At 37.9% G+C, this 25,470-nt stretch overlaps 2 protein-coding genes across 6 annotated transcripts in view; one reads left to right on the top strand and one right to left on the bottom strand.

The window, feature by feature from the left end:
• The window catches only part of LOC122553656 (jnk1/mapk8 associated membrane protein), a 41,472-nt gene extending 33,730 nt beyond the window's left edge, over positions 1 to 7,742 (top strand). For all 5 annotated transcript variants that reach the window (XM_043697790.1, XM_043697786.1, XM_043697788.1 and 2 more), the window contains 2 exons: positions 3,647 to 3,723; positions 4,384 to 7,742. In XM_043697790.1, coding sequence (XP_043553725.1) covers positions 3,647 to 3,723; positions 4,384 to 4,602 — 296 coding nt within the window. In that variant the 3' untranslated portion in view covers positions 4,603 to 7,742. The remainder of the gene's footprint in view (positions 1 to 3,646; positions 3,724 to 4,383) is intronic.
• Positions 6,428 to 25,470, bottom strand: part of ccdc175 (coiled-coil domain containing 175) — an 80,793-nt gene continuing 61,750 nt past the window's right edge. The window contains exons 12-17 of the mRNA XM_043698439.1: positions 22,884 to 23,019; positions 19,028 to 19,159; positions 17,883 to 18,021; positions 11,047 to 11,126; positions 6,986 to 7,138; positions 6,428 to 6,604 (exon numbers count right to left, since the gene is read on the bottom strand). Of these exons, the coding sequence (XP_043554374.1) occupies positions 6,428 to 6,604; positions 6,986 to 7,138; positions 11,047 to 11,126; positions 17,883 to 18,021; positions 19,028 to 19,159; positions 22,884 to 23,019 (817 nt within the window). The remainder of the gene's footprint in view (positions 6,605 to 6,985; positions 7,139 to 11,046; positions 11,127 to 17,882; positions 18,022 to 19,027; positions 19,160 to 22,883; positions 23,020 to 25,470) is intronic.

Consider the following 25,470-nt stretch of genomic DNA (forward strand, 5'->3'; position numbering starts at 1 on the left):
AAATGCCGCCTTCACTATCCTAAATACATGTGAGCTATGAACATTGCACTCCAAGTTTCTTTGTTCAACACTCCCTGGGACCTCACCATTAAGTATATAAGTCCTACTCTGATTTGCCTTTCCAAAATACAGCACCTCACGTTTCTCAATTAAACTCCATCTTCCACTCCTCTGCCCTTTGGCCATCCGATCCAAATCCCATTGTACTCTGAAGTAACTTTCTTCGCTGTCCATTACACCTCCAATTTTAGTGTCATCTGCAAACTTAGTAACCATGCCTCCTATGTTCACATCCAATGTAAATGAAAAAATGTGCTCCTTTGCCACTGATTCAATTATCTCTCCTTTACCACTGACCAAACTGTTCAATATTGGCTTTGAGAATTTCCATTTCTGTTCCTATAGTACCTCTAGTGTGCAATTGCATGTGTTAGTGCACTCTACAAAAGTCTCTCGAACTGAGCTAGAGGTCGAGACATTGAAGAATGCTTTAGGACTTAACTGGATAGTTACCCGGGAAATGTTAAGATAGGAAAAGACTCGTCTAATTCCTGGGTAATGAATAGTTGCTTAGTAGTACAGAACTTAAACATTTATAAAAAACTTTTGTCTTGCATTCATCAGAACTGGGATGCGAGAAAGCAAACTTAGAACTGAAACATTATTTATACAGTATGAGAAGAGGGTGCTGCTTGGTTGGAACATTGTTGGTATGGAGATGAAGTAGGTACTGTCATTCTTAGTTTCCTGAGACTTGGACTCTGTTTGGTCAAGATGTTGCCATAGGCCTAAAACAGGGATCAGGAGTCTCCATAACCCTTTCATCCAAGAAAAAGGTGCAATTACAAGATCAGTGTCCTGTGAGAGAATATATGTAGTTTCTGGTATACATGAATGAACCATGCTGCGAACCTGACTGATGATCTTAAGTTGATTATTAGTGTACTTCTTGGCACATTCAGAATTATTAAGTAATTTTTTCCACAGAAAATTGCATTTAATATTGGACATTTGCAAGCATGGCTGGTTGAGTAGTTGGCACACTGCCTGCTTTGGTTGGTCAAAGAGACATGTAATTTGATATGTCATTGAGCCACTTGGCCTACACACCTTGAATCATGTACACTACGGGATTAATCTATTGGTAATCTGAATAGGACACTAGCCATTTGCTCAACGTATAAATTTGATGTTACAATTGGACGTGCCAAAACTGTTCTGCGTGATAATGGATATTATGATCAAATCATCACTCTCTGCATATTGCGCAAACTTTTTAAAATACCTGATTGTCATTTGTCCCATGGTGGGATTGAACACAAGTTCACAACATTATCCTGGGATTTTGAATTATTAGCTAATGACAGTATTTGAATACTATCTCCCTGTGAATTGAGCAACAGGTGAAGTGACCCATATTATATTTGCTCCCTGTAAACACAAGTAATGCTCTTGATTAACAGGATGCTGCCCTCAAGACAATAAGACGTTTTGCATGCCACCAGACATCCGTGATGTGGTGAATGAGTTTCAGTGGTGGTATGTTGCCAGATATTTTCCATAGCAAGACCATGACTAATCAGATCTACCTGCAGATCTGAAGTTTTTCAGCTAACAACAAGAACTATAGATTGTCAATCACAGTATCTCTGTTATCCTCCTTCTCATGCTGTATAAGTTAGTGTTCCACTTTCTAAATTTGGTTTCTTTTATGTAAATTGAGTGTCAACTTTGTGTCTCAATTTAGCAATGTTTCAGTCCTGGGTAACTCTAACCCACATCAAGTCTCCTACCTGCTTCCAAACCCACCTAACACACCCACACTTTAAACTTTTAAACTATGGCACCCAGTATTGTAGAAAGATGGTGTGACCTGTTCACTCCCAATTCGCAACCGCTGCAATGAGCTCTTTGATTAAAGACAAGAAATTGTGGAGTAATTGTTGGATGGGTATAAGTTCAAATGGAACATCCAATGTGATATCGCTCCACGGAAGCTCCAAACTATTCTATTCTTTATCTTTCTCATAACTATATTTCTATAAGCTCTGTTCTTCAATTTGATTTTGTTTCTACCCTCTTCATTCATGTAACCCATAAAATTACATTTGTGTCTCCTTATAGTTTATATTTACTATGCACATTTATGATTTCTAGAATTTAGGTGAGACAATGATGACTTTTTCTACTTTCTTCATCAAGGCAGCTCTTGACCAAAACTCCCAAAATAACTGCCAGTCTTTCATTTTAGCTCCTCCAAACTAACCTCTGAAAGGAGCCATTTGCTGTAGCCATTTCTTGCTATAAGACAGATTTAATGGTGAGGAGATGGTGCTTACCTTATGCTGCCCCAATTCTCTTTCATTCACAGAGTGCATTGTGGACACTATCAATTTATATATAAATCAGGTTACTCAGAGGTAGGTGTGCAAATATCACCCTGCCTTGGCACTTTCATCAGTCTGAATTACAATGTGTAAACGCCTCAAGTTTCTATGATTTGGAAGAGCCAGTGTTGGACTGGGGTTGACAAAGTTAAAAATCACACACCACCAGATTATAGTCCAATAGGTTTACCGGGAATCACTAGCTTTTGAAGCACTGCTCCTTCATCAGATGGTTGTAGAATATAAGATTGTAAGACACAGAATTTATAGCAAAAGATTACATTGGGATGTAACTGAAAGCATATATTGAAAAAGACCTGGATTATTTGTTAAGTCTCTCATCTTTCAGAATGACCATGTTGGTTTCAGTTCTTTCGTATGTAAATCGCAAAACCTTTTTCAAAGTTACATTCTCAAGTGAACTTTAACAATTGGTGTCATGTTGGCCCAGAAAATGCATTGAAGGTGTAAACTGCCCTGTGTGAGACTGTCTGTCTGGTGCAATGTTCCGATTGATTCTAATCTAAAAAAAATGGGTTTACAGGATCTTACATGGATTCATGCAGTTTTTGAGCAATCTTATACCCCACAACCACCTGATGAAGGAGCAGCGCTCCGAAAGCTACTGATTCCAAATAAGCCTTTTGGACTATAACCTGGTGTTGTGTGATTTTTAACTCGAGTTTCCCGGAGATTTTGTAATAATCACATACCCACTATTCTTCACTGCTTATGCTTAAATCTTGCTCTGCATATGTAATTTATTATTGAAGGTGACTTCATTCTGAGTATTTTTTCCCAAAATAAATTTGACCATTTAATGCAGTTTGCTTGTTTTGCTCAAAAAAATAGTTAAAAGGACAATACAGTGCATAAGATTGACAAATGGTATTTCTTAAATTTTTAAAATTATAATTCATTCTTGTAGTGACACTGCTTGTAATTGGTTATAGTCCAGCTTGCAGATAATTCTGTAGTCATTATTACCTTCTAACTGGTTTGGGGAACAGTTCTGATTAAACATGAGAAAGAGATACCTCTGAAGGTCAGTTGATGTTTCATCCTGCATTTAAATGATCTCATATACTTCTAGAATTTATCTAATGAGTTGCCATTTACACTCTCAGGTATACATTTTTAAAAAAAAGTCAGTCTTTTAATTTATTCTGTTTATATTTGCAAAATAAATTTAATCAGCATTTTTATGTTAAGATATTGTGCTGAGAAACAATTAACTAATTTTTGGTCATTTGTTTTAGATTATGCTTTTCCATACATAATTCTAGTCTTGTCATTGGTAACTTTGGCAGTATACATGTCTGCTTCAGAAATACAGGTAAGTCAGAATACTCAAATAACAAAACTATGACAGAAACTTTATTAGAAATTCTGGAATACTGTAGATTTAATGTTGTATAAACTGTCAATTTAGTATTTAAATATTTTTAACTAAGATATAAAAGAGACCTATGGGGCAACTTTTTCACGCAGAAGGTGCTGTGTGTGTGGAATGAGCTGTCAGAGGAAGTGGTGGCAGCTAGTACAATTGCAACATTTAAGAGGCATTTGGGTGGGTATATGAACAGGGAAGGGTTTGGAGGGATATGGGCCAGGTGCTGGCAGGTGGGACTAGATTGGGTTGGAATATTTGGTCGGCATGGATGGGTTGGATCGAAGGGTCTGTTTCCGTGGGTACATCTTTATAACTCTGTTACTCTATGTGTGGTAGAAAACGGTACTGTGAATTAAAACTGAATATATGCTGCAAAGGTTTTATTGCAACGATTATTCAATTTGTGACAACTCAGTTTTAGGGAATTAGGTGAATGATAAATATGATCAGTTCCCTACTGTTGCTGAAATTCTGAATTGCGGTGGGCGCGTATGATGAAGGACTGTTCAAAGTGTGGCACACTAAGTGTAATGTTGTTTTGTAACAGCAACAGGGGATAAATAAAAGTTTTAAAATAACAAAAAATATATTTTTCATTTGCAGACACACAAGGATCTGATCACCAAAAAGAAGAGACTGGTTGTTCTGTTTAGTCATTGGATGTTGCATGCCTATGGAATAATCTCAATTTCAAGATTAGATAAACTGGATCAAGATCTGCCTCTGCTGGCTTTAGTACCAACTCCAGCACTTTTCTACCTGTTAACTGCTAAATATACAGAACCTTCAAGGATATTGTCAGAAGGTGGCAATGGACATTGAAAAGGGGCACATACTATAGAACAAGGGATGTTTGAAACAGATTCTAACTGTGTAGGAATTAGTATGATTACTATTGCTTGTTCAGCTGTGATGTGCTGTCTGCTTTATTTATGTTTTATGTACATAATCGATTCACATGCTTTGACAAAATAGTATTAAAATGCAGATAAGAAATTTTATTTCAATAAATTGGATCCATCTCACATAACTGCAGTGGATTACATAAAGTGTAAATTTCAGCTTCTTTGTCATCCTGTGGGGCAGAATATAAATGATGAATCTTTTGCAATGATACAATGGTCCAAACCTAATCAACATTAATTTTCATTACTGTGTTTCTGAACTTTGGCTAATGCCAGTTTATTGGAAGACTTTTATTTGATCTCCTTGAACAAAGTGCGGTGGTGGGTCAGTTGAAAGGGCCAGCCTAAATCGCCAAATAATTGGTTCTTTCAGAAGCTGCCCATGGTTTTTTTGAATATTAAAGGTTAGACTTAAGTTGCCACAATAATTATCAGTCTACATTTTTTTTATTCCACTGTAACTTTCACCCATCCATTTTCTAATGGAGTTCTTCTATCTATACAGAGGAACCTCGATTATCCGAAGGACACGGGTGGGGAGTATTTCATTCAGTTAATCGAATGCTGGATAACGTAGTTTAGCCAAGCATTGGGACCTTGTGTTCTAACCGGATACTCTAAAGTTCTGATAATCAAGGTTCTTCTGTATGTAGTTAGCTTTCTATCATGAAAGGTTTGGTATTAATATTTTCTTGAGGCAATTTTTCTCAAGTATAATTTGAAACATTGAGATATTAAATACAAAAGCTGGAAGTATATCTTTCAGAAATCTCAATGATAAATGTTTTAAAACATAAAGATTTGGAGGGAATTACCAACAGAGACCTCTGATACTGCCAGTTAAAAGTGACTAAGTATTTTTCATGAATTTCAAATTAAATGTTATTAATATGACAATGATGTTTTCTTACCTATATAATGTTGTCATTGAGGTGATGTGATTTGTTTCATCACGCATCTTTCCTTTTCTTCTGTAATTCAAAGATAAAGTAAAATTTAAAATACGTTTAATCCAACTAAGAAAGTAATTTTAATCAAATATGGCCTACCAGTAGGAAGTGTGGCTCCCACGAAGGATTGCAGTTTACTTAAGTACTGTTTTAGCTGATCACTAACGTAGCCAACCTTTCGTATTCTGCTGTAGATTTTCTGCAGCAGTTCCTTTATTGTGTCTAGTACACACTGTTCACATTCTTCAGATTCCTGCAAAAGTGGCATTTGTGAATTCTGTGATAAATACATGCATAAATACCAGTAAAAATCTTTGTTACTCACTACCTTTTGAACCCTAGCATCCAATGACCAGCTATTCAGAAGATTATCTAAAAACAAAGAAAAAATAGTATTACTTTGGTAGCATGTGTAATTAAGGTACATTACTCCGAGTAGAACTAAGTATAGGTAGTCTTTCAGATAGGGACAGGATAGTGCATGCATACTGTTTGCACTTTGTGTCAACAATAATGATCAAATTATAGATGTATTTTGCTTGAAATTTGTATGTAAATATGAGGAAAAAATGACAAAGTTTAAATATTTAAATTTGAGAACACTTATATGATTTATGAACGCAAATTGAAACTTTTCAGGAGACTCAAATCATTTTTCCCACTATGATAGAATTGTTTGCATCCAAGGTATCTGAGATGAACCTAAGTTTGCACATATAGTAATTAATTTGTTGGTAGAAATATTTAGGAATAAAATCTGACTATAAAGTGTCACAATTAAGAGGCTTGATGTTAAATACTGGAACTGTAAACTTTGTGACACTGTGTTAACTTCTTTTCACAAAACAGTTTTTCAGATGATGCACCGTAGATGATTTGTAGTTCAATATCCTGTTGGTTCTTTGCTGCGATTTGCTTTTCTCTTCCTTCTTTGAGTGAGGCAATGACTCTCACCAGTTGGAAGTTGCACTGTCAATGAAAGATAGGAAAGATTAATTGGAATATATTGTTATTAATATGCAGCAGCTTCATTGTAATCAGAGGTGTCTCTCATCCTGCAGATTTTTACAGCAAACTCACTGAAAGTGATTAAGAATGGAAATCCAGACCTTATTGCTAAACTTTCTCAGCTAAAGGCACAGATAGTAATGCCTAACCACAACAGCAGTTTTTGCTGCTGCTGTTGGTTAAGGAAGAGCATGTGCAAATGTGAATATGCTTTATTTTACTGTTTCATGCAGGAATATTTCTTCCTTGAAGAAATTCTGCCATACAGATGCATGTAAAGTGTAAATACATACAACTAGTTTTAATAGAAAACACTGCATTGCTAAATAATACTTTACTCACCAGTTTCAGTTTGCAGTTTTCTATCTCAAGATGTTCAAGTCTTCTGTTTGTTTCATATATATCTGCCTCCATGAATTTTAGTTGCTCAGCAGTATTTTTAACTTGGTTATAGAGGCTATTTCGTATTGCAGCTAACAAAGACTTCAGTTGTGGCTGATGAAAGAAACAAATGCAATAAATGTATTCTGCTATTGGTATATTTGCTGTTCAATTTTTTTTTCCAAAATCCACTTCACAAAATGTGAAGGTCCAAAAATTGCTGGATGTGAGAGTTGATCATGGAATGGTGCGGTTGGGACTTCCTGAGCATCGAATTCAACACTTACTTAAATTTAACTAATTATAGAAATAATCACCAGTGAAGAATGAAAATGGAAATAGGATGAGACAAAGAGAAATAAAGGAAAAGAAAAAGCCAGCAAACGTCTAGACATAATCTACAATGTGCAGGGGTGTACCTATTCAAATGTTGCTTTTCTTGGCCTCCAACATTGAGTGGCATAGGCTACTCAAATCACAGGTGAAACTGGGCAGTGCAACATGAAATATATGGAAGGAGTTGAATTTGTCTTAACTGCATAAATCAAGTAATTTTGTAAAACAGAAGTCTCATGGTATGATTTTTCTTTAGTTTTGATAAGGCTAAAGTACTGAACTGGAACAGATAGCATAGTCCCTATTTATCATAAATTACTGTTTTGCTTTATATACTAATGATAGCTGGCACAAGAAACTTGCCATTATTTCTGAGCAAATTCTTGTTATAGCCTTTTTACTGAACTCACTATAATGAATAAATGATTGGCCATTAATTGCAAATTTTAAATAATATTCAATACCCATTCTGGTTGCTGTTCATTGCATGCTTCATATATTTTAAATTAGTTTCTTTTAGCTAATTTTTAATGTTCTTTTCTGTTATGTAACTTGCTCAGAGTTCTTTAACCTACTTATTTTGTAGTGAAAATTAAGACAAAAAACAATCAAACTATTTATAACTGACTTAGTCATAGTACAGATTCGATGTTGCACAGTTTGTCCAATATTATTTAAAATGTGTACAGTTTAATATTAGGTGTTAGGATTTTCATGTGGGTTATTTGAGCTGCTCCTATAATTTTCGAAAATTATACTGCTTTTCTGACAATTTTACTAAAATTGCACTGAAGGTAGGTACAATTAACTAAACACCCTTAAATTCTTACCCATTGAGATCTGTAAATTGTCTGCTAAATTACCAACCTTCATACCATCTAAAGGTCTTTGCATCTAACTGGAAGTTACATGAAGTAGAATACCCTTTGACAAACTTTCACTTTTACAACTATAACCCTTCTGAAAGCATGCAGCTTTTTCTTTGCAAGATTTCTCAGCCTCTGGTTTTCATGATTCGGAGATGCCGGTGTTGGACTGGGGTGTACAAAGTTAAAAATCACACAACACCAGGTTATAGTCCAACAGGTTTAATTGGAAGCACACTAGCTTTCAGAGCGACGCTCCTTCATCAGGTGGTTGTGGACAGGGACAATCACCTGATGAAGGAGCATCACTCCAAAAGCTAGTGTGCTTCCAATTAAACCTGTTGGACCAAAACCTGGTGTTGTGTGATTTTTAACTCGTTTTCATGGTAGCAACATTTATGCTTTCTCATCACTTTTTCTTGCAGCTAAAGTATTACAAAGTCTGCCAATGACCTGGTGAATTCTTTGGTGCTGGTCATAAATCTGGGTGTGTGATGCACTATTGCCTGTTTTTCCAAGCAAACAGGAGATTAATCAAATGGAATATGCCAAAAGCATACACCGTCCCTATTTGGGTACTAGTAACAAAATTGGGAGCGCTGCTCCATAGACTGGTCAAATAACAATTTGACACTGATACAGAAGTATTTCTATCAGACAATCAAAGAAAGTTGACATGCAAGAAAAATAAGCACTTGGGAAGATAAATGGCATGTTAGCTTTTATTATCAAGAGATTGGCATTTAAAGATGGAGAAATTGATTTACTCCAATTAAGTATGATATTTATCAGGATATAGCTGGAGTATTATGCGGTTTTCATTATTTTCTGTAGAACGAATACAATGACTGCTCTCGAGTGGTTCCTAGAATGAAGGGAATAATCATGAGCTGAGACGGAGTAGACGTGACCTGTGTTGACAGGGAAGATACTGAGAAAATGTTTCTTCTGGCTGGGAGATCTAGAAAACAGTCGTGCTCAGAATATGGATTGGCTGTTCAGCACTACAAGAAAAAATTCTTCAGTCAATAATTAGAGATGGTGGTTTGCTATTGGTACTGGGGAAGGTTTAATCTAGTGTGGCTGTGAGAATGGTATTCTAGGTGTTGACACAGGAAAAGCCAAAAAAAAGCTACTATGCAAGTTCAAGAAATCAGAGGAAAGAATTCAGACATCAAAGGAGTTGCTTGGTAATGAGTAGTAGTTCTTCAGTGCAAGGAGCTTGGTAAATAGGGTAGATGAACTGAAGGCACCGACAGAATTGCAAGCACGTTATACCTGTTACTGACATGTCATTTAAAGAAGGGTGGGAGGGAAGGCTTGTTTCTAGCTATGGGTTTTGTTTTGGACAGGATAGGAAAGCTGGTGTTTCCTTTTGGAAAAGGGGTTTTGAAATATTGGTTAAATATTGCAGATCATGCATTAACTGTACAGAGGAACATGGCTCAATGGTTAGCACTGCTGCCTCAGGTTTCCCAGGTTTGATTCCAGCGTCGGGAGACTGTGTAGAGCTTGAACATTCTCCTTGTCAGTGTGGGTTTTCTCTGGGTGTTCTGATTTCCTCCCACAGCCCAACGATGTGCATGTAAGATGCTTTGGCCATTCTAAATTGCCCATAGTGTCCAGGGATGTGCAGGCTAAGTGATTAGCTGAGGGAAATGCAGGGTTTCAGGGATGGCATGGGATGCTCTTCAGAGGATTGGCCTGGACTCGATGGCTTCCACACTTTAGGGATTCAATGAAAAGTGGTCATCATTCCTGCTGGGTGTATACTCTACAGATGTCCAAATGTTCAAACAAAAAAAACAAATGAACAGTATATACACGGGAATTCTTAAAATAGATCAAGGAAAGCTCTTTTAGCTCGTACACAGCAAGACCAATGAGGCAAACAGCACATGGTGTTTTTTAAGAGAATGACTGGGTAGGTTGAAGGGATACCAGTGAGAAAGCATTTTAGTGTTAGTGACAAGTTACTTTTAGACTAGTTATGGAAAAGACTAAGATCAGGAATAAAAGTTTTAAATTCGGGAAAGGACAATTTCATTAAGCTGAGGTGTGAACAGGCATAAATGGGCTTGAAAGAACTACTTGAAGGTAAACCAGTAGTCAAGCTATGGAGTTCAGTTAGGGAGGAGTTAAAGAGGATTCACAACAAGTGTTCTCAGTGTAAAATGGCCTCATAGGGAAATGATGGAACGTTCCATTGATGATGCTATGAAGTGGCATTTGCTCATCAATTGGCTGCTCACTATTTCTCAGTATGAGTTTCAGCAAGTTTGCTTGGTGTCAAATACCATTACAACGCTAATCCAAATATGGGCAGAAGAGATAAATTACAGATGTGAGATTACCATTGACAACAAGGAGATCTGTCACATTGAAGCCAATAGGATTGGTAAGAAAACTTTACTGACTTCAGTCTAGCTAGCTCAAAAGATGATTAATATATTTCTCAAAGTCTGAGCATTTTAACCCCAGAATATCAATGTAGATATCTCGGGAGTGCACTGGGTTCAACAATCCTCAGTTGCTTCATTTATAACCTTCCTCCCACATACCTAGATATGATTAATGTTGACTCAACAGCTGTATTCACTTTCATTAGCAATGCTTCAAATAATTAACAGTAATGAAACTGTTAGTTTACTGTGACTTTATAATTCTCAGACTGCTGAATGATTTCATACAAAAGACTCTTATTTTAAATGATTATACAAGAAGGCATACAACTAATATTACAAAAACCTAAAGGTTTAAATTAACTGCACATTTTCAATGTTACTCATCCTGCATTTACACTTGTAATATAAAAGTTACCTTAGATGAAAGAAGTTTTTCGGTTTCTGTCTTTAATTGAGCAATTGTACTATTAAGTTCATATTTCTCATTTTTTTGAGCTGTAAAAAGAAGTAGTTTGTGTTTGGTTGTAATATTTAATGGTTTGAATCAAACCCTTATTTTGAGTACTGGTCAGATACCCACATTTAATTTATGCTTTAACTTGACAAAAATACTATTTTCCATGTTATATTTTCTCTACACAGAATGGATATATTACAATTCTTGGCATATGGATTTATGGAAGTACAAAATTATTTATGTATTGTGCTCTGGCTCTTGCAGTTTCTGAATGCTTCATATTTCTATGATGTTGAAGAAGAAGTTTTCATTGAAATAATTTGTACACTTGGTGATTCCTCAAGAGGCTGTTATATTATAAACAGGTAATATGCACAAACAATATTTCAAAAGAAAATTAAAGAAAATAAAATACTTTTCCATATTCTGTACAAAGCATTATGAGAAATTCTTTCTGCAGGATCTCCAACAAGTTCTTAACAAGCAATTCATTTTGTGAAACAACCCAATAACAGTGTGAACACAAGCCCTTTTTAAGTTTGTGTGACACGGTGGCTCAGTGGTTAGCACTGCTGCCTCACAGTGCCAGGGACCCAAGTACAATTACAGAATTGGATGACATTCTCTCTGTGACCGCCTGGGTTTCTGCTCTCAGTGCAAAGAGATACAGGTGGATTGGCCATGCTAAATTATCAATAGTGCAGGCTAGGTGGATTAGCCATGGTAAATGCAGGATTACGGGGATTGGGTATGGGAATAGTTGTGATGCTATTTGGACAGTAGGTGAAGACTCGATAGGCCGAATGGCCTCTTCCACACTGTAGGGATTCTGTGAAAGATCTTGGAGGTTTCCCTTCTCCACAAATTTTCTTTCAATACATCGGGGTAAGTCCATTATCATCCTTCATTCATACATTTGTGGAGCATATTTTATCCTACAAAACAATTTCAGGAGGAACAACTATCTATTCAACATTCAATGTGTAAACTATCTCCATTATACTATTAAATAGAAAATCCCATAAAGTAGAATCTCATATCCACTTTTTCCACAAGAACCAGTCTTTCCAGAGCTTGAATTCTTTTAACAACCCATTTTAATTTCTTAGGTTCGCAGGTCCTATTATCACTTATGAAAGACATTCCGAAACCAGTTGCACTCAAAAATCCATCTGAAAGATTAATTATGACACACTACTAAAAATGAGTTAACATTCTTTGGGACACTCAAGGACAGAAACATAAGTATGCATTTATGCACATCCAACTTTTTAAATGTTTTATTTGCTTTTAAAATATCTTCAACTTCAGTGTGTTTTATCACAATTCATCTAAACCAGCATCTGATTTCGCCTGAGTGCATTACCAATTCAACTGACCAATCAAGCTCTGTAACTGCTGGGTCTGCTCTTTAGACAAAACATCTTCATTCTGCCATGACAACCCACAATTAACCCACATGCGAATAATACTCTCTAAATAAGATTGTTGATTTATAATTGTTTCAGACCCAGTGTGCTTAATATCTAAATCAATATAGTTTAGAGGCCAGAAGTCTGACTTCACTTCTGAAGAAGTCATGCCAGACTTGAAATGTTAACTTTATTTCACTCTCCACAGATACTGCCAGGCTGTTGCTGAATTTCTCCAGTATTGTGTTTGTTTCTGATTTCCAACATCTATGGTATTTTGCATTTATATTAGCCTGACTTCCAAACTGAAATTCCTTTTCAATCTTATTAATAATATATTTCTCAAATTCTGTACCACTACCTCATAAGAAATCATCAATATGTCATCTTGATGGTAACTGAATGTGTCCTCAGGTTCAAATTGAATACAGTCTAGTTTCAGAAAAATAAACATCACACAATCACGAAGCGTTATTCAGACCACAGACATTTATTTATTCCCCATTGTTTCCCTTCTGCCTCTTTGTCATCTTAAAGACACTTACTTTTGAAAGTTATAAAATATACAGAAACATTATTTTTATGATAAATGATGCACACTTCCAGGAATATATGTCCAAAAGAACTAAAAAGAGGTTTAGAAATTTGTCCACTATGGAGGGTTTGGTTTATTTTAAGTTCTGTATCATCTAGTTACTCTGAGCCCTGAGAAACTTGCCTTACTTTAGCATTATTACTGCTGTCATGACTTTTCCAGTACAAATAATCTAAGCGACAAAGTAGTCTGAAAACAATCTGGGTAAAATAAACTCCAGATTCCTTCCAACCATCAGTTGCCTTTTGTTTTGCTTCTCGTATTAATTTCATTGTCGAGTTTGTTGGAAGCCAGTAAAACTTCATGAGAACTTCTGCCTCCTGACCTAATCTTGAGATTGTCATTTTATGAAATAAGGTTAAGGATAATCCACAAAGATTCCACAAGTACATTGAGAGCAACTAGAGAGAGTAGGGCCCCTTAGAGATCAAAGAGGTTGCCTGTGTTGAACCTCAGGAGAAGGAAGAGATATTAAATTAATATTTTGTGTCAGCTTTTACTGTGGAGAAAAAAATAGAGGCTAGAGAATTCAGTGGAAATAAATACAGATGTTTTGCAAACAGTTCACATGACAGAAGAGGAAGTCCTGGAGGTCCTAGAAAATATAAAGGTGGATAAATCTCCAGAACCTGATCTAGTGTATCCAAGGACTTTGTGAGAAGTTAAGGAGGATATTGCAGTGCTCCTTGCAGAAATATTTGTATCACCTATAACTACAGGTCAGGTGCCAGATGACTGAGTGGCTAATATTGTATCTTTGTTTAAGAAGGGATGTAAGGATAAGCCTGGAAATTGTAGATCTGTGAGTCTGACTTTGGTGTTGGGTAAGTTGTCGAAAGATAGGAATTATGGACATTTGGAGAGGCAAGGAATGACTACGGATAGTCAGCACGGTTTTGTGTGAGGAAAAGCATGTTTCACAAACTTGATTAATCTTTCTGAGGAAGTAACCAAGAAGGTTGACGAGGGCAGAATGGTAGACATTGTTTATTTAAACTTTAGTAAAGCCTTTGACAAGATTCCACATGGTAGACTAATTAGTAAAGATAGACTACATGGGATTCAGGGTGAGCTTGCCAAATGGATACTAAATTGGTTTAATGCCGGGAGACAGAGAATGATGGTGGAGGATTGTTTTTCAGACTGGAGACCTGCGACTAGCAGTGTTCTACAAGGATCAGTGCTGGGTCCACTTTTGCTTGTCATTTATGTAACTGATTTACATGAGAATATGGAAGGCATGATGAGTAAGTTTGCGGATAACACCAAGATTGGTGGTATCGTGGACAGTGAAGAAGGTTATCTGATATTACAAAGAGATCTTGATCAATTGGGTCAATGGGCTGAAGAGCGGCAAATGGAGTTTGATTTGGATAAATGTGAGGTATTACGTTTTGGTAAAATGAATAAAGGCAAGACTTAAAGAATTAAAAGTAGGGCCTTGATGAATGTTGTAGAACAGAGAGATCTAGGGCCTCAGGTACATAATTCTTTGAAGTTTTGCATCACATATAGATAAGGTGGTTTAGAAGGCATTTAGCATGCTTGCCTTCATTGCACAGGCATTTGAGTATAGGAATTGGGACATTATGTTGTGGTTGTACAGGATGTTGATGAGGCCTCCTCTGGAGTACAGTGTCCAGTTCTGGTCTCCCTGTTATAGGAAAAATATTATCAAGTTGGAGAGGGTTCAGAAGAGATTTACCAAGCTGTTGCCAGGAATGGAGAGTTTGTGTTATAAGGTGAGACTGGATTGGCTGGAATTTTATTCACTGGAGCATAGGAGGTTGAGGGAGGTGACCATATGGAGGTGTTTAAAATAATGAAGGAGATCGAGAGGACTGCAGATGCTTGAGATTTAAAGTGTGGTGCTGGAAAAAGCATAGCAGATCAGGCAGCATCTGATGGATTTGATACTTGGGAAGGTAGATGAACAGGTAGAACAGGTCAAGAGGGTGGTGCTGGGTTGGAGGGTTAGATCTGGTATGAGCTGGAGGGTGCGGAGATTTGGAAACTGGTGTAGTCAATGTTAATGCCGTGTGGTTGTAGGGTCCCGAGGCGGAAGATGAGGTGTTCTTCCTTCAGTTGGCGGGTGGCTTTGATTTGGGAGTGGAGGAGGCTCAGGATTTGCATGTCCTTGGGGGAGTTTGAAGTAGTTGGTCACAAGGCGGTGGGGTTGGTTGGTGCATGCAGACACAGATACTCTCTTAACTGCTCTGTGAGTTGGTGCTCGGTCTCCCTGATGTTAAAAGGTATAGATAAGGTGAATGGCATGTGTCTTTTCCCTAGGGTGGGAGGTTTCAAGGCATATTTTTAAGATGAAGGGAGAAAAGTTTAAAAAGACAAGGGGCAATTTTTTTTAACAGTGTTTCGTGTGTGGAAAGAACTTCCAGAGGGCATGGTGGAAGTGGGTACAGTTACATTTAAAAGACATTTAGGTATGTACATGAATAAGAAATGGTAAAGGAATCATCCAGAGTTAGCCTTTACTTAGAATAGATTTATTCACAGAGTGAAACATTATAGATAAACATTTCCTGACTCCACTAAACTCATCTAGATTAGAGTGATGCTAGAAAAGGACAGCAGGTCAGGCAGCAACCTTAAAAGACATTTGGGTATGTACATGAATAAGAAATGGTAAAGGAATCATCCAGAGTTAGCCTTTACTTAGAATAGATTTATTCACAGAGTGAAACATTATAGATAAACTTTTCCTGACTCCACTAAACTCATCTAGATTAGAGTGATGCTAGAAAAGCACAGCAGGTCAGGCAGCAACCGAGGAGCAGGAAAATTGACATTTCAGCCAAAAGCCCTTAATCAGGAATAGAGGCAGGGTGCCTGCAGAGTAGAGAGATAAATGAGAGGGGGAGAGGAGGGTGGAGTGGATAGGTGAAACGGAAGATAGGCAGGTAGTACAGGTCATGAGGGTGGTGCTGAGCTGGAAGGTTGGAGCTGGGGTGAGGTAGGGGAAGGGGAAATGAGGAAACTGGTGAAATACACATTGATGCCATGGGGTTGAAGTGTTCTGAGGCAGAAGATGAAGCGCTTTTCCTCCATGTATGGGTGGTGAGGGAGCGGCGGTGGAGGGATACCAGGGAAACCAGAACAGAACTTAGTATTCCAAAAGTGGCATGATCAATATCCTGTACAGTTGCAACATGACGTTCCCATTCGTTTACTCAATGCACTGACCAGGCAAGCATGCCAAACACCTTCCTCACTACTCTGTCTACCTGTGACTCCAATTTCAGGAAACTATGAACCTTCATCCTAATGTCTCTTTGTTTGGCAATACCCCCAGGACCTTACCATTAAGTGTATAAGACCTTTCCTGATTTGCCTTTCCAAAATGCAGCATCTCACATTTATCTAAATTAAACTCCATCAACCATGCTGTGGCCCGATCTGATCAAGATCCATTGTTCTCTTAGATAACCTTGTTCACTGTCCAATACATCACCAATTTCGGTGTCATATGTAAACTTACTAACCATACCACCTATGTTCACATCCAAATAATTTATATAAATGATAACAAGCAGTAGACCCAGCACCAATCCATGTGGCACACTGCTGGTCACAGGTCTCCAGTATGAAAAACAATACTCCACCACACCCTCTGTCTCTTATGTTCAAACCAATTTTGAATCCAAATGGATTCCATGTGATTTGCCCTTGTTAATCAGTTTACCATGAGGAACCTTGTCGATCACCTGCTGAAGTTCCACATAGACAACGTACACTGCTGCCTTCATCAATCTTCTTCATAATTTCTTCAGAAAATTGAATCCAGTTAGTGAGACACGATTTCTCATGCTGAAAGCCATGTTGGATTTCCCTAATCAGTCCTTGCCTTTCCAAATACTTGTTAATCCTGTCCCTCAGGATTCCCTCAACAACTTGCCCACCACTTATGCTTACCGGTCTACAGTTCCCTGGCTTTTCCTTACTAACTTTCATAATGATATGGAGGTCCCGGTGTTGGACTGGGATGGACAAAGTAGAAAGTCACACAATACCAGGTTATAGTCCAGCTACATGATGAAGGAGCAGCACTCCAAAAGCTAGTACTTTCAAGTAAACCCCGTTTGACTATAACATAGTGTTGTGTGATCTTCAACTTTCTTAAGTAATGGCACTACAACCTCTGCTCTTTTCGCACCTTATCCATGGCTATTGATGGCACATATATCTCAGCAAGGGGCCCAGCAATCACTTCCTTAGTTTCCCACAAAGTTCTGGTGTACACCAGACCAGGTCCCTTGTATTTATCCACATTCATGCATTTTAAGACATCCAGCACCACCACCTTCTCTAATATGAACACTTCTCAAGGGATCACTATTTATTTCTCCAAGTTCTCGAGCTTCCATATCCTAATTAATCATAAAAAATTGACTCAGAATATTTGTTTAATATCTCACCCAGCTTCTGTAGTTCCACACATGGACAGCCTAGTGGATCTTTAAGGAGCCCTGTTCTCTCCTTAGTTACTTTTGTCCTCAATATATCTATAGAATCTCTTTGGATTCTCCTTAAACCGATTTGTCTTGTTATTATATCACCATCCTTTCACTGCTGTTTGGTCAAACACCTGGAATTCCCTATATAACGGCACTGTAGGTGTACCTAGATTAGATGGACAGTAGTCAGCTCACCATTGCCTTTTCAGGGGTAAATAAGGATGGGCAACTAATGCTGCTCTTGCCAAGAATGCTCAGTCCCATGAAAGAATAAAAATAAATTATTATTGATATTAACAAATGCCATAAATACTTTACCTTCACATTCTTTATGTAGTTCATCACAAGCTGCTGTCTCATCAGCAAGCATGGATTCCAGCATCTGTTGGGTGGATATTTTTTCCTGAAGTTGCTCTTTCACCTCCTTTATGGTCCCATTCAAAATTTCAATTTCATTCTGTTGAAGTTAAATAGAAGTTCAAGGAACACTTGTTATGTTTGTGCTTAATACACATGTGAGTACACAAACAGATAAGTAGGAACATATTTAACTTAAATTTCAATTGATAATATTGATATTTTCAAATAAATTACCAACTGAATTTACCAGATAATTATTCTATAATAATAATCCCTTCTATTTGTTCAGAGAATTAGAGAAACTTATTTAAAAAAATCAGATGGTAGTTATTTTCTGTCTGCCATGTCTTCCCTTGCTTTTTTTCTCTGAATAGACATTCATATGTAGGGGCATGATTCCATAACTATATTGTTTTAATCAGATTAAGCAGATAAAATTAGAAGTAAAATATACAAGCTTAAACGTTAACATGATTTCATACGGGTTATCGCAAAAGCACCTGAGGATACAAAATTAAACATCGTTAAGGCAACATTTAAAGTTTACATCAACAAATAAAAAATGCTACTTTAATTTGAAATTTTATCTCTAAAATGTTACATTTTCCTGGAAGTAACAATTGCATTTCTATTAATAAGCTTTCATAAATGTGTTATGTATATATGATACCTGAATTTACTTACAAAGAAACTTTGGACAAGCATAAAAATATACTTACGTTATTTTTGTCACTGCACAGTAGCATCCTAGTCTAATTCTGCAATTCTTCAGCATAAATTGCTTAGCAAGGCTATCTCACATGAACTTGACACTTATTTTTTATCAATTGCAGACAAACAGAATTTAAAAATTGTTCAAGTAATTTGTTAGACACCTCTAGCTTAGCAAATGAAGTTACATTTATTTCACGTTTTCAAACATGCATATTTGAGTATCCTACGCACACTTCCAAAACATCTAAAAATTGCTAGCTATGTAAGCTAGTATGTAAGCATAGACTGTAATTATCATTTAGAATATGTGGAATAATATTTCAGATATTTTGCAAGCAGCAGCCATCCATAAACAGAGCCTGAGAGATAGTAAGGAAAATATATTTTACCTGCAGTTGTTTGATTTCTGCTAACAAATGTTCTTCCTTGCTGCCGTACGCGGCCTTTTCTTCTGACAGTTGTCGTTTAAGAGCCATAATCTTCTCAGCATGTTTATTAATCTCCTGTTGTAGTCTCTTAATCTGATGTTAAGAATAAAACACTGGTTTAAAAAAAATCTACTGGTTCCACAATGGTCTTGCAAAGAAAAATACATGTTTATAAAGCACTATTGACCAGAAGCTGAACTGGAACAGCCGTATCCTGTAAATACTGTGACTAAAATTTGGGATTCTATGGTGAGTAACTTACTACCTGGCTCCTTAAAACCTGTCCACGTCTAAAAGGCAAAAGTCATCAGTGTAGTGGAATTTTCTCAACTTGTCTGGCTGAACATAGCTCCAAGAATACCCAAGAAACTCAGTACCATTGAGGATATGGAATTTGATTAATTGACACATTCAATACCTGCAACATTCAGCTATTCACCACTGCTGCACCATGGCAGCAGTTTCTACCATCTACAAGATGTACTGGAGCAACTTAAGCTCCTCTGATAGCATCTTCTGGCCATGTGACTGCAAACTCCTGGAAGGACAAGGACAAATAGATATATAGGAACATCACCAGCACGTTCTCCTCCAAGCTACATACCATCCTGACTTCTTACCATTCCTTTACTGTCATTGGATCAAAATCCTGGAACTCTCTTCTACATCACATGGACTGCAGTGGTTCAAGAATACAGATCAGCACTATCTTCTCAAAGGCAATTGGAAATGGATATCAAATGCTTGTCTAGTCTGCAACTCCTAAACCACTCTATCCACTGCTTATTCTAGAGCAAAAGTTAATTTCTTATTTCTAAGATTTCTAAACAACATATTGAAACATTGTTGTTTCGGGTTACCTAGCATATATTGAGACCAAATATCAAGCCTAAGAGTCTTCAAACCAACAGAAATTTATAAAGACTCATTATATTTGTTGAATGCCTCTTGTTGTTTTCTTAATCCCCATTTCTCCTACTTTGCATCTAAAGGCCCAATGTTGAATTTGAAGGATAGTGGGAATGCCCAAATGCTGTTCTTTAAAAGTCAATGGAAAGACACATTAGAACGTCTTTAAAAACAAGGCATTTCTCAGAAATCACATGGTTCTAGAGTTGCTGGTCTGAACTCAGTTCAGGGAAATAAAAACATAACTGTTTTATGATTGAGTTTTAATAGCTCCTATGTTTGAACAATGTTTGCAGGCTTGGAGTTTTTGGTGTGTAGTATGAGTTGAGGAAAGCAGGTGTTCAGCTCAAGTTGCGGCAAGATTAGGGTGAAAACTGATTTCTTTCTACAAAAGAATTTCTTAAAACGCCCAACAGCGCAAGATTACTGACATGACTACAAATGCAAGAACATCAGATTGATGGACTTTGGAACATATTCTTGATGATAAAAAAAAAGAGTAACTATCTTGGCCAGAAATGTGTTTTTCCCTTTTTCCTAAAAGGTTTGTGGATCTTTTGGGGTATTTGGAGGCATAAACATTTATACTTCCATACTGAAAACTGTGTGTTAACCAATTCTGCATTTTTGTTCAAGTAAGTATATGGAATGAGCTGCCAGAGAAAGTGGTAGAGACTGGTACAATTGAATAGGAAGGGTTTGGAGGGATATAGGCCGGGTGCTGGCAGGTAGGACTAGATTGGGTTGGGATATCTCGTCGGCATGGACGAGTTGGATCGAAGGGTCTGTTTCCATGCTGTGCATCTCTATGACTCTATGACTCTAAATAGATATTTTTCTGTTTATCAATGAAACCTGGTTGATGGAACTTTTCATTCTAACAAAGAAAGTACAAAGACTTCAGTACAATATGTATATTGTATGTTGCAACTTGTGGTGCAGTGGGAATACAGTGACAATGCAGTTCCCCAATTCAGTTACAACACTAATTAACCATTTCAATATGACTATACACTGACATATCCTAGACAAAGTGAAAAAGTGACTATGGTCTTTCTATAAAATGCAGAAGAGATGCAATTTTGCTAATTACTGCCCCATCAATCTACATTAATGCAAGGTGTTATTGATGGTGTTATCATCAATAACTGCTCACTTATCAATAACTGATATGCTCAGTTTGTGATCTGCTAAGTCTACACAGCTCCAAAGCTCATTACACCTTTGGTCCCAAAATGTTCTGAAGAATATTGCAAGTGACCACCTGGTGAAATTCAAATCAATGGTGATAAAGGAATGAGAAATTTCCACTGGCTTTTGTCAAAGTACCTCATACAAAGAAAGGCCAGTGACCTGAAAAATTAACACTGTTTCTCTCCACTGGTGCTGTCCAACTTGCTGAGTATTTCTAGCATTTTCAACTTAAATGTTGACTTTCAGCAAATGCAGTTTTTTGTTCTTGATAAGAAAATTGGTTGTAGTTATTGGACGCATGCCGCCCCATGTCAGATTGCTTGAACTCAATACTAAACAGCACTATGGGAGTACTTTCACCGTATGAACTACAGCAGTTCAACTCAACTCCACCTTCTCAAACTGCAACAAATACCAGTAGTTTCAATATCTCATGAATAAATAAAAGAAAAATAGTGACCCATACTTCTGGAAGCAATTCTTCACGTTTCTTCTTCAAGGTTTTCATACGCATACTCAAATGGGTTAGGTTATTCAATCTCAAGATATTGCTGTATGATCCTCAAGGCATTATCCTGGGTTCAATAATCCTTAGCTGCCAACAACAACCATTCCTTCACATAAGGTTAGGAATGGGGATGCTCATCAGTTATGAATCCATTGTATTCAGTTCAGTTTAATTCACAGTTCTTCAGGTAATGGAGTGGTCCTTTCATGCATGCAACAAAATCTAAATAATATTCAAGTCAAATAAGTGGTAATAATATTGCACCACAAATGCCAGACAATGATCATCTCCAATAAGAAAGTGCCAAAACTCTTTTTCTTGACATTAAACATCATCACCATCATCCAAATTCTAATGTAACAGCATTAGGGTTATTACTCATTAGAAACATAACTGTAATAGCTTCATGAATGTTGACGCTGGGATTGAGTATTCTGCAGCAGTTGACTCCTCTATGGACTCCTCAAAATCTTTTCATCACCCTCAATAAGACCAGGTCAGGTGGACAATGGAATTTCCTCCACTTGTCTGGCTGAGAGTAGCTCCACCATTACTTGCAATCTGTACCATGTATAAGATATATTGCAATAACTCACTAAAGCTTCTCCTAAAGTAATTACCTCTACTACCTAGAAGTATAAAGATAGCAGACACTCCCATGCCCATTTCCAAGTTCCACACTTCATAAGTCAGAAATATATCACCATTCTGCATTGTTGTTGATTAGATTAGATACCCTACAGTGTGGAAACAGGCCCTTCGGCTCAAGAGGTCCATATCAATCATCCGAAGAGTAACCCACCCAGACCCATTCACCTACATTTACCCCTGACTAATGAACCTAACATTATGGCAATTTAGTATGGCCAATTCACCTGACCTGCATATCTTTGGACTGTAGGAGGCAACCGGAGCACCCGGAGGAAACCCACGCAGACACGGAGGAAATGTGCAAACTCCACACAGATAGTTGCCCAAGGCTGGAATCAAGCCTGGGTCCCTGGCACTGTGAGGCAGCGGTGCGAACCACTGAGCCACCATGCCGCCCCATGTCAGAATGCTTGAACTCAATACTAAACAGCACTATGGGAGTACTTTCACCATATGAACTACAGCAGTTCAACTCAACTCCACCTTCTCAAACTGCAAAAAATATCAGAAGTTTCTTATCTCATGAATAAATAAAAGAAAAATAGCGACCCATACTTCTGGAAGCAATTCTTCACGTTTCTTCTTCAAGGTTTTCATACGCATACTCAAATGGGTTAGGTAATCCTCGGTAGTTGCTTTGATGTGCATAATATCCTTTGATATATCTTCCCTTTTATGTCGGAGGGCTTCTCTATTTGTTAAACATAAACGATAATGTAAACGATACTTCAATAAGACGTCACACTATTGCATTTTCCTTAAATTAAATAATTAAACCTACATTATTCAATTATTCCTCTCAATGTGAATTTATACACAATTATGCAGATACATCCTAATTTTTTATCCCCAAGGCGAGGCCATGGGCTGGTTTTTACCTGGTGGTTCCATCTGCCAGTGCCAAAGGAATCTGCTGTGGGGCCACCTGCTGGAAGGCAAGGAGGTTGCGGAGGGAGGAGGAAACAGAATGCAAAGGGGTTGGGATAAGGCTGCGGAGAGGGCAGGTAAGGGCAATTGCAGATTCTGAGGGAGGGAAGGGGAGCTGCAAGGGTTGGAGAAAGATGCTGCAAAGACATGACAGGCAGACTGCAGAGGGGAAGCGAGGAAGATTGCAAGAGGTGAGAGAGAGAGGATGGAAGGAGTGGGAGAAGGAGGTAGCAACGGGGTTTGGAGGCAACTGGGGGTAGTGTGGAAAAGGACGGGCAACAAGGACAGATGGTGAAAGAGGAGACTGAATATGAGAGAACACAGTTTTTAAATTGGCAACAAAGTAGCGTGTAGTTAATTGGGAGTAAGGAAAGTTTGAAATCACTAAGCAAATGAATTCTTTGAAAATGACCATGGAATCTCCAAAGAGATTGCAGCTATCTGATTAATATCATTTAACTTTATGCACACAAAGTTGTGAAACACATTAGTTGTGATCTCAATAGTCTTTGGAAGGTACATTTAGGGAAAGGAGCATTATTTGTGTGTAAAGATTTGTTTCAGTTACTCTGGGGAAAAAAAAAGCTTTTATCATAGAGTCATAGAGATGTACAGCATGGAAACAGACCCTTCGGTCCAACCCATCCATGCCAACCAGATATCCCAACCCAATCTAGTCCCACTTGCCAGCACCCGGCCCATATCCCTCCAAACCCTTCCTATTCATATACCCAAAGCCTCTTAAATGTTGCAATTGTACCAGCCTCCACCACATCCTCTGGCAGCTCATTCCATACACGTACCACCCTCTGTGTGAAAAAGTTGCCCCTTAGGTCTCTTTTATATCTTTCCCCTCTCACCCTAAACCTATGCCCTCTAGTTCTGGACTCCTCGATCCCAGAGAAAATACTTTGTCTATTTATCCTATTCATGCCCCTCATAATTTTGTAAACCTCTATAAGGTCAGCCCTCAGCCTCCGACGTTCCAGGGAAAACGGCCCCAGCCTGTTCAGCCTCTCCCTATAGCTCAGATCCTCCAACCTTGGCAACATCCTTGTAAATCTCTTCTGAACCCTTTCAAGTTTCACAACATCTTTCCGATAGGAAGGAGATCAGAACTGCGTGCAATATTCCAACAGTGGCCTGACCAATGTCCTGTACAGCCGCAACATGACCTCCCAACTCCTACACTCAATACTCTGACCAATAAAGGAAAGCATACCAAACATCTTCTTCACTATCCCATCTACCTGCGACTCCACTTTCAAGGAGCTATGAACCTGCACTCGAAGGTGTCTTTGTTTAGCTACACTTCAGAGGACCTTACCATTAAGTGTATAAGTCCTGCTAAGATTTGCTTTCCCAAAATGCAGCACCTCACATTTATCTGAATTAAACTCTATCTGCCATTTCTCAGTCCATCGGCCCATCTGTTGTAATCTGAGGTAATCCTCTTCGCTGTCCACTACACCTCCAATTTTGGTGTCATCTGCAAACTTACTAACTGTACCTCTTATGCTCGCATCCAAATCATTTATATAAATGACAAAAAGTAGAGCATTAATTGGCGATGCCTTCCTATGAGTGTCATACGGACAATATTTCTAAAAACCGAAATCCACATCTGCAAAATAATTGTCTCATGTTAAACTCTCTTCCGCTTTTGTGTGCAGCTCTCAAATCACACATTGAATCTTGCTTGATGGAGGCCCAAATTAAAGAACTGGGTGAGCTTGGCTCTCCTCACTTGTTGCAGACTCAACAGTTCAGCCATTATAAGCATGCTGCCAGCAGTTAGGTTTCATTGATAGTCTAGCCTGTGCATGACAAATATTGTGAGCTCTGGGAGGCACATTCAGCAATGTGGTGACTTCACGGTTAACATAAAAACATAGAAAGTTTGAGCATGAGTAGGCCATTTGGCCCTTTGAGTCTATTTTGCCGCTCAAGATAATCATGCTGATCATCCACCTCAATACACTGTTCCCTCTTTGTCCCCATACCCTTTAGCCCTAAGAACTGTATGACATTTGTAACTGTAGGAATAACAGCAAAATGGACTATTATCTAAATGGGGAAAAATTGCAGCATGCTGCTGTGCAGATGGACCAGCTCATTCCATACACCCTCTGTGTGAAAAAATTGCCTCTTAGGTCCCTTTTATATCATGCCCCTCTCACCTGAAATCTATGCCCTCTAGTTCTCGACTCCCCCA

This window comes from Chiloscyllium plagiosum, chromosome 10, assembly GCF_004010195.1.
Source record: "Chiloscyllium plagiosum isolate BGI_BamShark_2017 chromosome 10, ASM401019v2, whole genome shotgun sequence".
Classification (NCBI taxonomy): domain Eukaryota; kingdom Metazoa; phylum Chordata; class Chondrichthyes; order Orectolobiformes; family Hemiscylliidae; genus Chiloscyllium; species Chiloscyllium plagiosum.